Below are 20,159 nucleotides of genomic sequence, written 5' to 3'. Positions count from 1 at the left end.
CTCTCCCACCCTCATTCACTCCCACCTACTCCCCCTCCCCCTCAAAAAACCAACAAGGCCCCGAAGGTTTGGAAGGGGAGTGATAGATTCTACATCCTGGCTACCAGCTCACCTCAGCTGTAGCCCTCAACCCACCACCCCTTCCTGCCCAGCCTACTACCCTTCCATCCTCTCTCCCACCACCTCTACAGAAAGGAGGCCAGCAAGTTACCAGTTCTCGGAAAGGGGAGGAAGGCATTCCATGCCCTGGCCCACACCTCAGCCCTCCCAGTCAATTCCAGCTGTTTCCCAACTGGCAGAGCCGAAAGTTTTCCACCCCGCCTCTGTGGTTCCTGCATCTCCACCCCAACAGTGTGTCCCTCACCAGTCCTTCACCACGATAGAGGGCTGTAGAGTGTCCATCATTTCTTCCCAGTACCCCTCTGCCTGTAGATTAATAACTTGGGCTTTGCGGCACCACCTTAGAGAGAAGGGGTTAACAGAAGTGAAACCCACCCCTGGCAACCCGCTCCTTTCCCCTACCCAGGGTCCATCCTGTCCCCTTACTCGTAAGAAGTAACAAAGTATTTCTTCACATTCTCATCCTCCGGAAAATCAAAGCCATTGTCTCCAGGAATTTCCTCCACCTTCCAGCCATCTCCACCACTCTGGACCTCCTCCCAGGCCTCGAAATCATCTGTGAGGAGTCAAAAGCAAAGCTTGCCCATCCATTGCAGCCATGGCACATCTGATTTGCTTTCTTTAAATCAACTGGGCCCAAGTCTGGGTAGTGTGGAGAGAAAAGCGGGTGCTGCTTTGGCTTGGGATTGAGAAAGATCTTTAAAAACAAGAAATGTAAACTAGTACTGGCTGCTTGAGAATCCAGGCTTGACCTAGGCCTGGTCTAGTGGTTGGAAGGAGTGGGGCCTCTGAGCACCACCATTCCACACCTCCTTTTTCTCCCAGGTCCAGTGAATTAAGGAGGGACAGTCACTGAGCCATAAAGTACTTTGTTAAGTCACAAAGTACCATCCCTCATTTTTTCCTAGCCCCTATGAATCAATCAAACAAGTATTTATTAAGCAATATGTGCCAAGGCACTGTACTAGGCACTAGGGATACAAAGGTAGAAGTGAAACAACCCTTGCCTTCAAACAGCCTAACCTTATCCCACAATCACAAGGGGGGTCTTTGTCCTGAACACCCTGAACTCTTCCCCAACCCCCCCCTCACAGAATTTCAGAGTTGCAGGGACCCATCCCTAAATAAGAAAAGAAAAGAAAAGAAATCCTTCTAAAGCATATCTAAACTAAGTGGGCATTCAGCCTTTGCTTGAGATGATGCATCTTCCTTCTGGGAGGGAGAGCCCACTCCTTGCAGGGGCGGTCCATTCCACTTCTGGACAGTTCCAATTGTTCAGGAGTTTGTCTTTACATTGAAAGAACCAGAAACGGGCTCCCAGTTCCCTTCTTCTTTGAGAGGCAGGGAAGTACAAGAGATTTGAATCCACACCTTTAGGACACCTTTCTCCAATAACTGCTTAGACCCTCATTCTCAGAAGGGAAGGGATGGCTCAAATATGGAAGGGATAGTCAACAAATTGGATGACTAAACTGAGATCCCCAAAAGATCATAGCAACCCTTAGGAGTCCAGATTTAGAGGTGGAAAGGACTTTAGAGGTCATCCAGCCCAACCCCCTTTTTTACAGTTGAGGAAACTGAGGTCGATGCTGAAATGATTGGTCCAAAGTCATACAGACAGTAAGTGATAGTGCCTGGATACAAACTCAGGTCCTTGACACCCCACAGCTTCTATCTCTATGTTGGGCTGAATCTATTAAGATATAATTTAGTACAGATACATGGATTAAAAAAAAAAGCTTTAAGTATGGTATAGGGCTAGACCAGTGGTGCCAAACTAAAATAGAAGCAGGAACAGCTAGGTGGTGCAGTGGATAGAGCACAGGCCCTGAAGTCAGGAGGACCTGAGTTCAAATCTGGGCTCAGACCAAACACTTGACACTTACTAGTTGTGTGACCCTGGGCAAGTCACTTAACCCCAGTTGCCTAAGAAAAAACAAACAAACAAACAAAAAACAAACAAAAAACAACTAAAATAGAAGCAAGGGCTACCAAACCATACATAAGGATCCCTGTAGGTCACATATTGACTTAGAAAACTATATATTGACATTATCTATGTTCTATTGCATTCTTTAATCTATTCTGTTAAATATTTCCCAATAACATTTTAATCTGGTTCATTATAGCCCATGGGGGATGGGGTAGGAGGGAGTTATTTGACACCTCTGGACTAGACAATAGTACATGTGGAAAAAAGATCTGGGGCTCTGAGTGGGCCACAGTTCAGTATGAGTCAATATGCCAAAAGAGGGAGTGGTATTTTTGGGCTATGTCAGTCCCTATCCAGGGTCCTGAATTCAGATCTGGGCCCCACATTTTAGACAGGACATTGATAAGTTGAGGAGTGTGCAGAGGAAGGCAGTTAAGATGGTAGAGCACCTCAATCCCATGGCATAGGAAGATAATTTAAAGGAGCTGGAGCCAGTTAACCTGGACAGGAGATTTGGGCCAGGGATGTGTGTGGCAGGGGGTGGGGTAGCATGATCTCTATCTTCAGGTATTTGAAGGACTGGCTCAAGAAAGAAGGTTTAGTCTTATTCTCCCTGACTCTAGGGGATAGAACCAAGGGCAATATGGAAGATGGGGAGGCAAGTGTTGGTTTGATGTAAGAAGCTTCCATACTTTTGGATACTTTGGATACTTAGAAGCATCTAAGAATGCTAGGCAGCCTCAGGAGGTAGTGAATTCCCTACCACTGGTTGTCATGAGATCTAGAAATGAAAGTGTCCTTAGAAATCTAGTCTAACAACTTCATTTTACAGATGAGGAAACCGAGGCACACAGAAGTGGAATGACTTGGCCAGGAATCACACAGTTCTAAGTATGGTAGGGGTAGAGGAGAAAGCTGGGATTAGAACCAAGAATTCCAGGCTGCTCAACCTGAAGTTGGCTGATCACTTGTCAGGGGATACTGAAGAGGTCCTACTTGGATACAGGTTGGCCTGGGTGCCCTCTGAGGTTCCTTCCAGCTCTAAAATCCTATGGGTCTAAACAAGACATTAGACGCTGGTGTCTAGACACAGACACTAAAAAGAGAGTCAAATTCAACTAAGGTTATTTAGGGGTGACCCTATGGAGGTGGTGGGTGAGTAGGGGGATGAGGTGACTTGCAAATCTGTGTAGTCTACAGCCTGTCCCCAAAACTATCTGCCTCCATTGCCAATGACACAGGCTCTTTTATTACTGATCAATCAGATGTCCTTTTACTTGCCTCAGTAGCCAGATGGCAGAAGGGTGGTGTTGGTGGTTATGAGTTCAAATCTATATTTCTGACTTCCCTTCCTTCCCTCTCCTCTCTTTTCCCTCCCCTTTCACTTCCCCTTCTCTCTCCCTTCCATCTTCTTCACCTCCTCTTTCATCTCCCTTTTTCCTTTTCCTCCTCCTCTTCCCTTTTAGTTGCCCCTCCCCTTCTCTTTCCCTCCCCTCCTCTATACTCTCCTCTCTCCCTTTTCCTTCCCCTCTCCTTTCACTTCCCCTCCTTCCCTTATCCTTTCCTCTCCTCCCTCTTATATCCTTTCTCTTTCCTTTCTCTCCTCTCCTTTCCCTCCCTCCTTCCCTTTCCCTCTCTTCTCTCCCCTCTCCTTCCCTTCATTCCCCTCCCTCCCCAGGTCATTTTTCTTTACCTTCTCCAAAAACGTTCTTGAGCAGATTCCTTTTCCGCTTGCTGAGGAAGTAGAAGAGCATCCAGTTGTCCCGATCCTCCTCAACCTGATCTTCCCTCGCCAGTCCTTCCTGCTGGCACTTGAAGACCCAAAGTGAAGCACCATCCACCAGGGCTTTCCACTGCAGACACACCAGGCGGCATATGTGCACCAGCTCGGTGGCAGGCAGTGAGGCCAGAATTTGGATCAGGACAGGATCAGGCAGGTCATCCATGCACGCTTCTTGCTGACCCAGACTCTCTGGAGACAGATTGGGTAGAAAAGGGAGGAGAATTCTCATCAGCCCTCTGCCCTGGGACCACAGCTTCTCTTCTTCAAGGATCTCCTCTGAAAACAACAGCTAAAAATATCAGCTCCCATTTGTCTCTGAGAGGCAACATAGTATAGCAGAAAGAGCCCTGGGTCTGGAGTCAAAGGACTTCAATTCAAATTCCACCTCTGATGTGTGACCTGGGACAAGTCACCTAACCTCCTTTAGCTAATTTCCTCTTCTGTTGTAGGAGGGGATTATGTTGCGCTAGTTATCTTCAGAGGTCCCTTCCAGCACGACATGTAGGATCCTAGTATCCTCAATTCAAAAGATGCTCTGGAAATACTAGGAGCTCAAATGATGTTTATTTGAATTGAATAGAATATTCCAAGGACAGTGACAGAGAATACAGTATGGTAGCTAACACAAACACAGGGCTCTTGGGCTCTGAGATAGCAGGACCTCATATTTCTCTAGTGCTTGGAGGGTTTTGCAAAGTACTTTCTCCAGAATGTCCCTGAGAGGCAGGTAGTGCAAATGCTGTTAACCTCATTTTACAGATGAGGAAACTGAGGCTCCAAGGACTCCAAGGGAGTGTGAAGGATCCCCAGGATCCAATGATCCTTGGATCTCTGGAGTTAGAAGAGACCTCAGAGGCATCTAGTCTACCTAATGCTCTCCATAGAAGACCCAGGAGGGATTAGTAATGTTCTCCAAGTCACACACAGGTAGTAAACATAAGAGGTGGGGTTTCAATCCAGGTCACCTAACATCCTTTGGATCTCCACCAGGCTTCCTCTGAATGGATCATAGGACATTCGATCTAGAGTCAAAAGGGACTTTGGAGATCATTTAGTCCAACTTCCTCCTCTTGTAGCCAGGAGACTGAGAATCAGAGTGAAGTTCAAGGTCACACGAGTAGTAGACATCAGAGACAGGATTTGAACTTGGGTCCCATTACTCCAAGTTCAGTACAATTGTATCCATTTCAAGGTCCAGCTCAAATGCCACCTCCTCCAGAAAAAAAAAATTCCTTGATCTTCCCTCCCTACACTGACACAGTTCCTTCTTCTGAATACATAAAACACTGCTTTATGCTAGAATTATTGATCAGCCAATCAACAAGCATTTATTAAGCACCTACTATGTGTCAGGCTCTGTGCTAGGCACTGAGGCTACAGATACAAAGAATGATACAATCCTGCCTTTGAAGCACTTACGTTCTACCTATGTATATACATCATCCCCCTGACCAGCCAGTAAACTCTTCAAGGACAAAAGTCTGGTCTGACTCATCTTCAGGGGTGTTTTGCCAAGGGCCTTACACATAATTGGCATTGGATAAGTATTGATTTGAAATGGAATTGTGTGCCTTGTACTCACTAAGTGCATGTAGGCACAGCTTTCCCTAGACCTTAGCTACAGTCGTATGGGATGGAGATAAGAATTATTCCTCCCATTTTACAGAAAGGGAATCTGAGAGAACCATGGGAAGATTTGGATAAAATGATGCAGTGAAGTAATCGAAAGAGAGAAACAGACAATAAGTAACATAGAGGAAAAGAAGAAAATGAAGGAGGTGTAATTGTAGCCACCAATCTTGAGCCATTCAAGAGAGGAAAGGAAGTGCATCTTCTTTATTCCAGATGGGGTACATTGTTGTGAACACTATCAGATTTGGTCACTGCATCACTGTTTTTCTTTGTCACAAAGGTGGGGGTGGGTAGAGAATCCAAAAATTATTTTGATATAAAACAAAAAGGCATTGAATGCCATGTGATTATGATAGCCAAGTTTGGCCCTGAAGAGTATACCTTCCTGGTGTTTGTACAGAGGTGGGGGACTATGAGTGTGAAACAGCATGTACCTTCAGATGGGATTGATCAATGTCAGTTAGTTTTGCTAAACTACTTTCCCCTCCCCTTCTTTTATTTTTATCCTTTTTTAAAGGATAACTCTCAGAGAAGGGGAGGATATCTTGGGAAATTAATGCAATGTAAAAACAAAAAGTATCTATTTTAAAAATTAAAGAAAAAGGGCATAAATAGAACTTTTAAAAGAAGAAGAAGTAAAGAGAAGCTGAGCCCCAGAATGATTTGGTGACTTTCCCTAGGTCACCGAAATTAAAAGCCCGGACCACTGAGGCTTTCTACCCTGTAGATAAGGACATTCTCTTGGGACCAGGACCCAGGTGTCCTAACCACTCCTTTGTCTTCAGGGTCCAGCTCAGGCCCTGGCTGGACACTTGATGCTCTCAGGAAGGCACAACCTACTCCAGTCAACTCTCCTGGCCCCTGGCCCTGCGCTTTGAACTCAGGATCTGATTACCTCCTTACCCCCCTATCTCCTCCACACACAACTACCTATATTGTTGCTGGTTGGAAAGTTATCTGGCTCCTGGAAGCTGCCACAGGAGCTGACTCACTCACCTAGATTTGGCCCCTGAGACCAGGGAATTAGTGGACCCTGGGAACAACAGGTCCTTCATTCTGGGGCCATGCAGAGGGTAAAGTGGAGAGACAGTATGGCACCATGGAAAGAATGCTGGATTTGGGATCAGAAAACTTGGGGTCAAGCCCCAGTTCTGCTATTCACTACCTGTGTAACCCTGGGCAAATCACTCCATGTCTCTAAGACTCAGTTTCCTCATCTATAAAATGAGGGTGTTGGACTAGATGAGGTTAATTCTATGAGCCAAGTATAAAACTATTAATAATTATATAATAATTAATTAGTGTTTTAATAATTAATGTAATAATTGATTACATAATAAATATATAATAATATATAATAATTAAATATCAAGCTATTCAAGAGTGGGTGGATTTAAATTATTAGACCTGATTTAAGTAGGATGGGAATTTAGGGGTCCCCGGCACACAGGTTCAAATCCACCTGGACAAGATTCCCTCAGAGGACATTAATCAATCAACAAGGATTTATTAAGGACTTACTGTGTGTCAGGCATTGTGCTGGAGATAAAAAGACAAATAAAACAGCCCCTGCCCTGAAGGAGTTTGGGCATGGGTGGGAAATGAGCAGGGGATAAAATTAATCTTGAGTTAGTCTCCCCTGGTATCCAGCACCAGTCTTAGCCTTCCCCATCAAGGCCAAAGGTCCAGTTGGAGACACCCCCATCTCCCCAAATGTACACACTGACTCAGCAAATGGCCTCTCAGCCCATCTAAGGAAGAGCACAGCTTTATGCTTCTCAGAATCAGAGTTGTGCCTCTCTGTCCACACTCTTGGCCAACCCCCTACCATGGATAGTAGTTGGTGGTTTCCCCTTTTCCCAGGGACCTGAATGCAACTTGGCCCTTGCTGTCTTGCTGGCCAGCCTGACACCACTGAGAGATGATAGTGCCAGTGAAGTAGAGGGAAGCAAGACAGGTATCAGATAGAGGAGAAGGGAGGGGAGGGCCAGGAAAGGGAAGGCAAAGGAGGAAAGGGGATAGGAGGAAAGGCTTCCACGGGAATAGAAGGAAGAAGGAGAGGGAAGAGAAGAGGTATCACTCCTTGAGATGCTATAGAGAAAGAGATTATGGGTCACAGATCGAGACAAGAAGATACTGAACCAGACTGAAAATTAAATAATGTACTTCTCCCTCACACACCTGACTCAGCTTCTCCCACAAATGCACCCCTCCTCCTCAAACTAAGACAGGCGCACAAGCCTAGAGTACTACGTCAGACCCCGTTGACATGGGCTCCTCTAGAGAGGCCCACAAGCAGTTGATGGAAGAGCGCCAGAGGGAAATTCGTTCTGTGGCCCACGCGGATGGGGAAACTGAGGCCAGGGGTGCGTAAATTTGGCAGATATCATACAAAAACCCAAATGTGCTAACCCCCTCTCCAGACAGCCACCTTCACCCACTTTTCCTGGAAATGGGAAATCACTTTGCTGCCTTCTCCTGTGCCCCGCCTCCCCTTCCTCACCGCCCACTCCGTTGTGCGGAGGGGGTCCCCGGAGATCTGGCGACTTCCCTGCCCTGCAAAGCCTTCCCCGGGCCAAGAGTTAATTGGCCCTCTCCGCCTCCAGCCCGGTCTCTTCTCCCTCTCTCTACCTGGTTCTGTGTATTCTTCCATGTCTTCCTGGGGCAGGGGACGCAGCTATCAGGGGACGAGGAGCTAAGGAGAGCCTCCCCAGATGTTCCTCTCCTTCAGGTCCTAGGCAACCAGATGCTCCGCCCTCCTCTGCCCTGCACAGACTGTCACAGCTCTGCTCGGCTCTCTGTTCTCCAGCGCCGGTGCGGGAGGGCTAGGCTGGCCAGCGCTTCTTAAAGGGAACCGCTTCTCCGCCCTAGCCCGCCGAACTCCTCCCCTGCCCTTGGCTCTGGGCCCAACTCGGCTCCGCTGGGAATGGAGGGTCAATACTGGCCTCTACTGAGGCGCATTTCCCTGCTCCATAGTCAGCTCTTTGGCGTTGTAGCACGTAGAAGGGCACCCAGGAAGCCTGTAGTCCCCGGGGGGCCAGGAGATCATTTTCCTGGGGCATGAATGGACTAGGGGAGGGTGCCCTTTCAGAAAGAGGTCTAGGATGGAAGTCCGCATCTGCTGAACTCAGCCAACTATCCTGGCCTAGGTGGGGGAGGGGGGAGGCCGAGGGAGGAATAGAAGGGAGAGGGGGCTGCTTCTGGATCAAGCTAGATTGTAGAGGAGTCAGTGCCAACGGTCTGGGGGAAGGCTAGAAGTGGAGGGGCCCGGGGGTGGGGCGGGGGGGAGTGAATGCTGCAACCCCAAGTAGCAAGAGCATTGACCTGAAAGTGGGAGGCATGGGAGTCTAGCCCTACTCTGCTGCGTATCAACTGAAGCAAGTCATTTCAACCCTTTTTGTGCCTCATTTTCTTCCTCTGGAAAGCAAGGATCTTGGACTGAACACTCTCTAAAGGACTACCCGCAGCCCCCAACCCGGCTCTGACATTCTCTGTTCCAAAGGACACCCCTCCCCCACATTCTAAGATCCCCTTCCCAATCCTGACATTCTCTGTTCTAAGGTCCCTTCCAGCTCTGGCATTCTAAGATCCTTCCTGATTCTGACTTCTCTGTTCTGAGGCCTCTCCAGCCCTGACATTCCAGGTTGTAAGGTCACCTTCACTTCCAAATGTGTCTCCACTTGGTTTAGTATTTGGGGCAGAAGCTGTATAGGAAATCAGCAAATTAAAAAGCAAAATTTTTACATAATTCTTCCCCCAGGAGGGTGATGGTAGTATCTAGCTCCTCTAGACACTTCAGATAATTGGATTTCCCAGAGCGCAATGGGAACCCAAGTGGATGGGGAGAGGGGCCTGAGGGGAAGGAGGAGGTCTGGATACCAATCCTAGCTCTGCCAGTAACTGCTGATGTGACTTGAGGCAGAAGTGACAGAGAAGTGACTTCTCGACTCCAAGCTCTCCTCCTCTTTCAAATAAGGGACTTGTACTAGACAATCACATCTAAGGTCCCTCTTAATTCCTGTATTTGTGTAGAAAAATTACACACACACACACACACACACACTCCCCTGACAGCCTGTTTTCTTAAGAGTCTTCCCAGCTCTGAGTGTCTGAATCAATATTCTATGATCCCACCCAACTCTGACATTCCAGGTGCTAACCAGGCCTGACGTTCTTTGTTCTAAGGAACCCTTCCAGTTCCAGCATACTGTGTTCTGAGGCCGAGGTGTGTGGCTGCAACACTCCAGAGAGAAGGCTGAATCAGATTAAAATGTAATTGAGAAATATTTAACCAAAAACTGCAATAAGACAAAAATAACATGAAATTTTAAAACTAAGTCAACATGCCACAAACAGGGGATACTTATGTATTGGCCTCCATTGCTATTTGAGATTGATGCTTTCGTTCTAAGAAGCACCTCCTTCCTCCCTCCAATTCTGACACTCTATGTTAAGGACCCTCAGAACTCAGTCTGTGTTCTAAGGTGATAACCCACACACACATACTCCAGCTCTGACATTCTATGTTCTAAGGAACCCTTTTTACTCTGACATTCTATGATCTAAGGGCCTTCAGAGCTCAGAAAGACTGTTTTAAGGTGCCACCCATCCAGAGGCTCAGGCATGCACATACACACACACACACACACACACACACACACACACACACTGATACGTGCTAAAAGCTTTCCCAGCTGTACCACTTGGTTGTGAGAGTCTTTCCAGCTATAATATTCTGTTTTAAGATTCCTACCAATTCTGACATTCTCTGTTCTAAAAGTTCCCTCCAGCTCTGACAATCTATGTTCTAAGGCACACCTCTAGCTCTGATATATTTTCTAAAGGCCCTCAGAACTCAGACTCTATGTTCTAAGATGCCACCCACCTGCCCACACACGCACGCAACCTACCACCCCCCCCCATACATACTCCATCTCTGACATTCTATTTTCTAAGCTCTTTCCAAGCTGTAACATTCTGTTCTGAGGGCCCTGTAGCTCTGACATCCTCTGTTCTAAGATTCTCCCCAGCTCTAACACTACTCAGATTCTGGGATCCTGGGAGTGGGCGGTCCCGGCAGCCTGGGGTTGGGGGGTAGGGGGAAAGGAGGTGGGACTTTGCAGGGCCGAGGGGCGGGGCCTCAGCCCAGACCAGCGCTCACTCCGCCGGCTGAGCGGCCCGCCGCGCCTGGAGCTGGGAGGGGGTCCCCACCGCGCAGGATGCTGGGGGTCTCCAAACGGCGTTGTCGAGGTCACTGCGGGGGGCAGGGGCGGTACGATGGGGAGCCGGGAGAGAGTCATCCAAAGAGGGAGGGGACGCGGGCTCGCTGTGGCCCGGGGCCGTGCGGAGGGGCCGAGGCAGGAGCTGGGAGCTAGTGCGCCAGGGTCCTTGTCCCCCAAGGGCAGTGCCGCACTGCAGGCCGGGTGGGGGCGCGCGGCCGCGGCAGCGACAGTAATTTTCCAGGCTGAACTGGCAGAAGCCAAGGGAGCTGGGCCCACAGGGAGCGGGAGATGGAACTGCGGAGGACAGGGAGGGCGAGAGGCGGACAGGACAGGGAGCCAAGGCAACCCAGTCCGCTGGTTTGACAGCCGAGGAAACTGAGGTCCGCAGAGGCGCAAGAGCTTACCCAAGATCTCACTGCAATTAACCGGCTGCCATTCACGAAAGTACTCGAGCAACAGATGCCCACACACGAACACGAGCGCAAGCACACACGCGCACACACGATTACTTTTAACTGTAGATTATCCCTGATACGAAATGGAACCCGGGACACAAATGATCCACAATACAAATAATCCCCAGAATGTATATATTTGGCTGTCAAATGTATATGAATGTCGAAAGGTCACTTTAAATTCCTAATCTGATTCTTCGCAACGATGCTATGCATTTTAATGAAATTTAAATTGAATGGAATTGGGGCGTGAGCCTGGGCCGCCGCTTTGCCATTTACTGTGATGCGGACGATTGTGGGAAGGTCACAGCGCCTCCCTGGGTCTCAGTTTCCTTATCAGTAAAATGAGGGAGTTGGATTAGAGCGTGAAGGTCTTTTCCAGCCCATACCCACTGTCAATGGGAAGACGCCACTCTGAAGGGCCAATCAATCAAGGAGCATTTAAGCGCCAAGCACTGAGACAAAAGACAAAAATGAAACAGTCCCTGCCTTCTGGAGGTTTACAATCTAGCCAAGGGGGACAACACATACATATATAAGTATATGCTAAAAAGATACTAGATAATTTGAGGGAGAGGTAGCTGGGGGTGGGGTCAGGAAAGGCTTTATGTAAAGAAGGGATTCTGGAGTCTGTAAACTTAGCCTTTGTTTTTTAATGCCGATAATTATACTATGTAATATAATTGGTTTCCTTTGCTAATCCTTATTTTATTTTATCAATTTAGCATTATTAACAACCATAGGCTTTCTACATATTTGCTTGTTTTCTTCTCCATTAGATTGTGAGCTCCTTGTGGGCAGGGATTGTCCTTTTCTTCTTTTTTATATCACCAATGTTTAGCACACTGCCAGGCACATAGTAGACACTTAATAAATGCTTATTGACCCACTCACTGATTAACCAGACTGCCGAAGAGATCCATGGCATAAAAAGGAAGGTTAAGAACCCGCAAATGTTGCTTGAGCTGAAAGTAAAAGATTCCAAAGAGGAAAGGAAGGAAAACATTCCAGGCATGAGGGACAGCCTGTGCAAAGGCAGAGAGGAGATATGGAGTTTTGTGTGTGAGGAACAGCAATGGCAGCTTGAAGATTGGGAACCTAGGTGATTAAAAGGGTAGATTTTAAAAGAAGAGTGGATTTGGAAGGAGAGATAATGAGTTCTGTTTTCAGTATGTTGAGTTTGAAATGACACAATGTCATTCAGTTTGGAAGAGGCAGTTGCTTGGTGATGTGAGACTATAGCTCAGGAAAGAGGATAGATAGATAGATAGATAGATAGATAGATAGATAGATAGATAGATAGATAGATAGATAGATAGATAGATAGATAGATAGATAGATAGAGACAGATCAGGGAATCACAGACATAACAATTGAACTCACAGGAAATGAAAGTTCTGAGGGGGTGGCTGTGCTTTTGTCCCTAACCCATCCTTAGCACTGTGGCTATGGTGCCTGAAAACAACACTCCTCATAGACATGTGTATGTGCCTCTGTGTGTGTGTGTTTCCCAGCACCTGGGCCCAGGGAAATGCAGAATCCAGCCCTCTGTGAAGGTATTTGTGCTGTATACGTTCACTTACTAGGGCCGTGGTCCGTATAGACACTGCCTTTTACAGGCATGTTTCCACTATTTTTGTGTGTCCCCAATACAGATCGTGGCCATTATAGACGCTTGCCCTCACAGACCTGTGTCTGGTGTTTGCAGATCCCCAGCCCATCCTGACTGTTGGTACTATGGCTTCCATCAATGACTTACCCAATAATATTCTTCTGGAGCTGTTCTCCATGGTGCCAGCCCGGGAGCTCCTGCTGCATTGTCGGCCAGTCTGCAGCCTGTGGCGAGACCTCATCGACCTGGTGTCCCTGTGGAAGCTGAAGTGCCAGCGTGAGGGCTTCATTCCCAAGACGTGGGGCCAGCCTGTATCTGACTGGAAGATTTTCTACTTCCTCTGCAGCCTCCAGAGGAACCTAATCCGAAATCCCTGTGCTGAAGGTGGGTGCACTTACCCTTGGTACTATAACAGAGTCTGTCCATGGAGACGCTACAGTGTAGACATCAGTAGTATGCGTCACAGTAGCCATACGGTGTAGCCATCTAGAGCTTATATCTCAACTGCACAAGATAGCTACAATATACATTATGCTCACAGTACAATGTACACAGCATAGATACCTGTAGTATGCCATACAGAAAATCAATATACTATGTACCCCTACAATGGACAGTATAGTCACTTTACCATGTCAAGATCCAGTGTAGACACTTATAGTATACGTGACTACAATAGCCCATTGTAAATGTCATAGTGTATGTGACTCTGATGATACAGAATGAGTAGCTATGGTGTACACAATATGTACTGTACAGTATAGACAAGCATGGCATATATAATACTAGCTGACATTTATATGCAAATATATATACAGAGGGGAAGCTAGGCGGTGAGTTGAATAGACTGCCAGGCCTGGAGTCAGGAAGACTCTGAGTTTAAATCTGGCTTCAGACACTTAATAGCTGTGTGACCCTGGCCAAGTCACTTCACCCTGTTTGCCTCAATTGCCTCATCTATAAAATGAGCTGGAGAAGGAAATGGCAAACCGCTTCAGTATCTCTGCCGAGAAAACCCCAAATGGGGTCACAAAGAGTCAGACATGACTGAAAACAACTGAACAACATTATGTACATATATGTATCTCACTTTAAGGTTTACAAAGCCCTTTCCATATGTTTCCTCACAACAACCCTTCAAGGTAAATGTTCATATAATCCAGCATTTTGCAACTAAGAAAACTGAGACTTAAGGAAGTTAAGTGATTTGCCCATGATCAGAAAACTAAGAAGTGCAGGACTGGAACCCTACCTAGTCTCTCCTAACTCCAAGTCCTGTGGGCATTCAGCTGCACCAAGCTGTGTCTCTGTTTACATGGCATAGATGCATTAAGTGAACATGATACCAACTGGTCAGTGTAGACACTTAGAGTATGCATAACCCAGAGTATACAATGTTGATACCCAGGAAATGCATGATATAGACTGTATAGTGCCTATATCTGTATAGTACACAAGACAACTGAATGACATAGATACTTATAGTATGCATGACACCCATGTATAGGACAGAGAACCATATCTATGGCACAGGTTGCATACTGTCTACACTTGCACTATTCAAGACACCAGTAGGTAACATAGATACTTATAGTATTAGTAGGGTACATGACATTGGCTGTATAGTATAGGCATCTGTGATATATTTGGTATGTGCTAAATGTTGTCTATACCAGGAGTATATAAAATAGGAAGGAGATAGGAGTTCAAATTTGGCCTCAAATACTTACTAGCTGTGTTACCCTGGGCAAGTCAACTTAACCTTCTGTCTACTTCAGTTTCGTCATCTATAAACCAGGGATAATAATCACCCTTATCACCATCCTGCCCCACCCCCCCGGGGTTGTTGTAAGATTCAAATGAGATAATATTTGTAAAGAACTTTGTAAATCTTTTTTTAATAATTAATTTATTTATTTTTAGTTTTCAACATTCACTTCCACAAGATTTTGAGTTTTAAATTTTCTCCTGCTCCCTCTCCTGCCCCCCAAGATGGTGTGCAATCTGATATAGGCTCCACTTAGACATTCATATTAAGCATATTTTCCCACTAGTCATGATGTAAAGAACAATTAGAACTAAGGAGAGGAACCACGAGAATGAAGCAATAAAACAAAACTGCATTCATACTCCATGGTTCTTTCTCTGGATGTGGACAGCATTTTCCATCATGAGTCTTGTGGAGTTGTCTTAGATCCCTGCATTGCTGAGAAGAGCCAAGTCTATCAAAGTCAGTCATCGCACAGTGAACTCTATAAATCTTAAAATGCTATATGCATTATTTTGTTATTGTTGAGCCGTTTCAGTTGTGTCTGATTCTTCAGGACCCCATTCGGCATTTTCTTGGCAAAGATACTGGAGTGGTTTGCCATTTCCTTCTCTAGCTCATTTTACAGATGAGGAAACTGAGGCAAAGAAGGTTAAGTGACTTGCCCAAGGTCACACAGCTAGGAAGTATCTGAGAACAGATTTAAACTCAGAAAAAAGAGTCTTCCCGCAGGCCCAGTGCTCTATCCACTGAGCCACCTAGCTGCCCTTCCTAGTATAGACACTTATAGGGTATGTGACTGTTATGTGTATATATAGATATAGATATGCATATATGCATGTGTATGTATATATGTATGTATACATTTATACATATATTTTATATAATATACACATATTTTTCAAGTAGAGTCTTTTATTTCTGTCTTTCCCCAGAGAGAGCTGCCTACCCTCCCCCAGCCTCAGTCCAGTACTCTCTCTCTCTCTCCCTTCCTACTTCCCCCTCCCCCCAAGCTGTTGGCACTATCCAGGCTCCAGTCCCAGCTGGGGGTAAAGAGACAAAGGTGGAGCCCCTCAGCACGGAGTGTTCCTAGACCCACAGTCCATACTCATGTATATTCATAAAGTACAGGGCACTAACTGGACAATGTAGACACCAATACTGTACATCACTCTGGAGATACAGTGTAGCCACCTACAGTTGTCATGAATGGCGCCAGTCCTCCATAGCGTACAATGCAATCTGTTCATGGCTCGCTGTGACTCTCTACTATGTGCTGCACACTGTGGACACATAGCTTGAGACTGTCTGGCTTATATCATAAACATTGTTGCCAGGCACTTTTCTGTGATCTACATTCTACTCAAGGCATGAGGTACGCCACATGGTATCCCTTGCAGAAGTCATCAAGCATTACCCAGTAGGTGAGGGAAGGCTCAGAGAGAGGTCCCAACCAGCTCCTCACAGCTCCTTCCTTTCAAAAATAAGAGTGACTCACGAGCACAGACAAGCTGAGCGTGCATTCAGAGCTATCATCTCCCATTGCCACCTCCCACCTCCAATGTCACTGTCACTGTGGGAAGGTAGGGGAGGAAGACAGAACCTGGCTGTAAAGGAGTGAGTTCCTCAGAGCTCCTAAGTGGGAGGACAGCAATGTACGAGCCCAGATCAGTGGTTCAGTGGGAAAGAGCGTGGAACCAGAGGAGCCGAGTGGGAATCTTGGTTCTATTATGTGACTTTTGCCCTCTCCCAGCCTCGGCTTCCTCTTATGTAAATCAGGGGGTTGGACTAGATGCTCCCCCAGCTTTAAGTCTGTCCTCCTATTTCATCAACAAGCATCCACCCCCACCCCTGGGCCTCAGTGAGAGAATTGTTGGTGACAGAGGTGACAACCTCAGCACAGCCCTGAAGGAGGCTGCCCCTCTAATCTTTGCTCTGCTCCCCGATAGAAGGCTTTGAGTTTTGGACCCTGGATGTGAACGGAGGAGATGAGTGGAAAGTGGAAGACTTGCCGGGGGACCACGGGAGGGTGTTTCCCAACTCTCACGTCAAGAAATACTTTGTCACATCTTATTAGTAAGAATTGGGTTTGGTGGGGGTGGGGAGAGAGTCTTGGCCCCAGGGAAAGGGGCCATTGGTGGATGGTGGAAAGGGAACCGGTGAGCTTTGTGGGGGAGGGGCCTCCCCATCCTCCTGCCCTGCCTGTCACAGATGACTGACCCAAAAGAAGTCCACAGGCTGGGGGCCATGGAATGACTGATTTGAACCCAGGATCCCTCATGGTGACCAGGCTGCCTAGGGGCTGGGGACTAGGGACAGGGTAAGGATGTATGGAAGGCCTGAGACACCCCACCTCAGTGTGACCATGAGGTGAACATCTCCCCTGGGGTCCCTCCCCCTATACATTCCCCCCAGCACCTGCCTCAAGTCTCAATTGGTGGACCTGAAAGCTGAAGGATATTGGGAAGAGCTAATGGACCGGACCAGGCCAGACATTGTGGTCAAGGATTGGTGAGTAGTGGTAGTAGGAAGGTGGCCCACTCCCTTGAGTTTGTTCTGGGAGTTGAGTGATTGTCCTGCCCTGATCTCACTAGGAGTGGGCAAAAGAATAGGAGGGAATCAGTGTGGATATGGGCAGGAAGAAAATGAGAATACCCCCAGGGATCTCCTTTGGTTTCTATTCTTCTCATTCAGTAATTCATTCAACAAATATTTATAGGCATGGGGTTGGGTGGCAGGTATACACATGTATATATCACAGTCCCTCACAGCCAGGGTGGAGATCCCTGCCTGCTACTGGTAGGGGGATGACATTTATTCTGCTTGGCTTCAGGGGAAGAACTATGAGCCATGAGTGGAAGGTACAAAGACAGGCTTTACACAATTTTTTTTTAAAAAAGTTCCCAATGACCAAACTACCCCAAAGAAGTACATAAGCGGTTATACATCTCTATGCAGATGCGTCATCTTGTCCAAACCAGAACTCATCAGACTTTCCCCTAAACCATTCTTCTTGCTTCTGTTGAGGGCGCTACTGGTCTCTGAATTCAATATTCCACTCCTCACCATCTCGCATTTGCACGTGGTCCCCTTCAGTGTCTTCCCTCTTGGTAGTCAGTTCCTGATTTCCACCACACACACCCCCCTCTTCCTCACACCACCCCAGGTTTGCTGCCAGACAAGACTGTGGCTGCAAGTATCAGGTCTGTGTACAGCTCCTGTCTTCAGGGCATGTGCCTCTGGGCACCTTCCAACCAGATCCTGTTGCCATCCAGCAGTGGAGTGATGCCAAGTGGAGAGAGGTGAGGAGGGGGAAAGGGTGGGATACAGAATGGCCTCTCACTTGGAGGGGATTTCCCAGTGTCTAAGACCATGGTGCCATGGAAACCACCCAGCCCAGATCCCTTCTTCCATAGCCTGACCACAGGAGCATGAGACTGGAGGCAAGGGGCTTGGTGGAATGATTGACATGGAGTCAGATGACGGCAATTCTCAGCTCTTCCACCTACAATATAATTAACAACACCTCCTGGGCTAGTTGCTGCGTTGGGAGTTAAGGAAAGACTAGAGATGACATCTATTTCCTGCCTTCTTTGATCTTACAGTCTACTAAGGGATAAGGCAGTAGTAACACAATAGTACGTGCTAAGTACTTTGGAGGTACTTTAAGTGGGCTGTGTGGCTTTTAAGGGGGAAAGTTGAGGACTTTACTGCCCATGCAATTGGGAACAAATTCACATCTCCTTCTTTCTGGGCCTCAGTTTCCTCATCCATAGTAAGAGGGTTAAACAAGACCATTGGTTTTCAATTTTTTTTTTCCACACGTGGCACAGTGTTATTCTTTGGTATGAAGAACTGAGGCACACTGGACAGATGACAACAGCACAGAAAAGTCAGCAGACTCTCATGTACAAATAATAATAATAGCCAGCATTTCTACAGCACTTAAAGATTTGGAAAGAGCTTTGTAAATAGGATCTCATCTCATTGTCACAGAAATCCTGGGATATAGATGCTATTATTATTCCCATTTTTACAAATGAGGGAACTGAGGCAGATAGAAGTTAGATGACTTGCCCAAGGTCACATAGCTAGTAAGTGTCTGAGGCTGGATTTGAACTCAGGTCTTCCTGATGCCAGGCTCAACATTTTCCATTGCACCCCTAGCTTGCCTATTATTCCAAGTATAAATTCAATGTAATTCTTGGCACATCTTTTGAGACTGCTGGACTACACCAATGGTTCCCAGCCCTTTTTGTGAGTGTAAAGGCCTCTTCCTATCACCAAAATGTTTTGCAGCCAATTCCTTTGATGGTAGATGTACATTTGATAGCCATTAATTGGCAGAATATTCATTTCTCAGAAAATAACCTGGAGACTCGGGGCCTCAGGGCCCACAGACTGGGAACCCCTGGACAAGATGATCTCCAAGCACCTTCCCAACTCTCTATCCTAATAAATCACATAGATTGTAGAATGGCTTCACAAGGGACTCATAGGATGCTAAGTATAGCCTCTGTCCCCTGGTTCCCTGCTCCCCTGGGTTGGTTTCCTTGGGCAGGGGTTGAATAGACCCTCTCCCTCAGCCCTCCTCCTCTTCCCTTCTTCTAGGTCTCCCACACATTCTCCAACTACCCACCTGGTGTTCGCTATATCTGGTTTCAGCATGGAGGAGTGGACACACACTACTGGGCAGGCTGGTATGGGCCCCGTGTCACCAACAGTAGCATCACCATTGGTCCTGAGCTGACCTGAGTCAACCCGCAGCCCTCTACTGCTGTACCCTGACCTACTGGTGAGTCAACTTCATGAGGCTGTCCCTCAGTCTGGGCCTTTGAGGGGAGGCAGCTGGGCACCGGGTATTCCTTCCAGCTCAGTGTTCCTGTTTCAGTGACCTTGGGCAAGACATTTCCATTCTCTATGCCTCAATTTCCACATTTATAAAATGCTAAGGTCCTGTCCAGCTCTGACTATCTGTTTTCTAAGGGCTCTCCTAGCTCGAAGGTCTCTGGTTTGAACATTTTATGTCCTGAAGTTTCTGTAGGCTCTAACATTGTGTTCCAAGGCCCATCCCAGCTCTGACATTCTCTATGCTAAGGGTCCTCCCAGTTCTGACATCAGGTTTTAAAGCTCCTCCCACCTCTGACCTTCTGTGTCCTAAGGACCCTTCTAGCTCTGACATCCTCTCTTCTAAGGCCCCTTCCAACTTTGTTATTTTATGTTTTCAAGCCCCATCCTGTTTTCTGTGCTAGGATTTCTTCCAGCTCTAACATTCTGTGTCCTCAGGTCCCGCTTAGCTGTAACATTGTATCTTCAAAGTCTCTCCCAGCTCCAACATTCTCTGTTGTAAGGTTCTCCCAGCTCTGATATTCTGTATTCTAAGGGCCCTCCCAGCTGTGTTCTAAGGCCCCTCCCAGCCCTGACATTCAGTGTTCTAAGGCCCCTCCCAGCTCTGACATCCTGTGTTCTAAGGCCCCTCCCAGCTCTGGCATCCTGTGTTCTAAGGCCCTCCCACCTCTGACATCCAGTGTTCTAAGGGCCCTCCCAGCCCTGACATCCTGTGTTCTAAGGCCCCCCCAGCTCTGACACTGTGTTCTAAGTCCCCTCCCAGCTCTGACATCTTGTGTTCTAAGG

At 47.1% G+C, this 20,159-nt stretch overlaps 2 protein-coding genes across 3 annotated transcripts; one reads left to right on the top strand and one right to left on the bottom strand.

The window, feature by feature from the left end:
* Positions 1-360: 360 nt before the first annotated feature.
* LOC114037155 (F-box only protein 2-like) lies at positions 361-8,269 on the bottom strand. Its single transcript, XM_027853984.1, has 4 exons — positions 8,100-8,269; positions 3,747-4,025; positions 547-676; positions 361-460 (listed from the first exon to the last, which is right to left on the bottom strand). Exons 1-4 carry the CDS (start codon positions 8,119-8,121, stop codon positions 361-363), a joined length of 531 nt encoding a protein of 176 aa, XP_027709785.1. The 5' UTR covers positions 8,122-8,269.
* A 2,407-nt stretch (positions 8,270-10,676) lies between these two features.
* LOC114037153 (F-box only protein 44-like) lies at positions 10,677-19,863 on the top strand. Of its 2 annotated transcripts, none has more exons than XM_027853983.1 (6): positions 10,677-10,718; positions 12,854-13,141; positions 16,475-16,601; positions 16,941-17,036; positions 17,692-17,827; positions 19,191-19,863. In XM_027853983.1, the coding sequence occupies exons 1-6, from the start codon at positions 10,688-10,690 to the stop codon at positions 19,278-19,280; spliced, it is 768 nt and encodes a 255-aa protein (XP_027709784.1). In that variant the 5' UTR covers positions 10,677-10,687; the 3' UTR covers positions 19,281-19,863. The 2 variants fall into 2 exon arrangements, with proteins under 2 accessions (XP_027709784.1, XP_027709783.1); XM_027853982.1 differs by having other exon boundaries at positions 19,137-19,861.
* Positions 19,864-20,159: the final 296 nt, after the last annotated feature.

This window comes from Vombatus ursinus, unplaced genomic scaffold, assembly GCF_900497805.2.
Source record: "Vombatus ursinus unplaced genomic scaffold, bare-nosed wombat genome assembly UNPS02010270.1, whole genome shotgun sequence".
NCBI classification, from domain to species: Eukaryota; Metazoa; Chordata; class Mammalia; order Diprotodontia; family Vombatidae; genus Vombatus; species Vombatus ursinus.
Note: the sequence above shows the minus strand (reverse complement) of the source record. Positions and strands in the feature narration are given on the sequence as shown.

What these genes read in the sequence shown, in the direction of transcription:
- LOC114037155 (XM_027853984.1), bottom strand. Translation starts at nt 8,121, where the DNA reads ATGGAAGAATACACAGAACCAG. An exon ending in CAAGAACGTTTTTGGAGAAG is followed by an intron (nt 677 to 3,746) that starts GTAAAGAAAAAT and finishes GACTCCTCACAG; the next exon opens with ATGATTTCGAGGCCTGGGAG. An exon ending in TACTTTGTTACTTCTTACGA is followed by an intron (nt 461 to 546) that starts GTAAGGGGACAG and finishes CTTCTCTCTAAG; the next exon opens with GTGGTGCCGCAAAGCCCAAG.
- LOC114037153 (XM_027853982.1), top strand. Translation starts at nt 10,688, where the DNA reads ATGCTGGGGGTCTCCAAACGGCGTTGTCGAG. An exon ending in TACTTTGTCACATCTTATTA is followed by an intron (nt 16,602 to 16,940) that starts GTAAGAATTGGG and finishes CATTCCCCCCAG; the next exon opens with CACCTGCCTCAAGTCTCAAT. An exon ending in GTGATGCCAAGTGGAGAGAG is followed by an intron (nt 17,828 to 19,136) that starts GTGAGGAGGGGG and finishes CCCTTCTTCTAG; the next exon opens with GTCTCCCACACATTCTCCAA.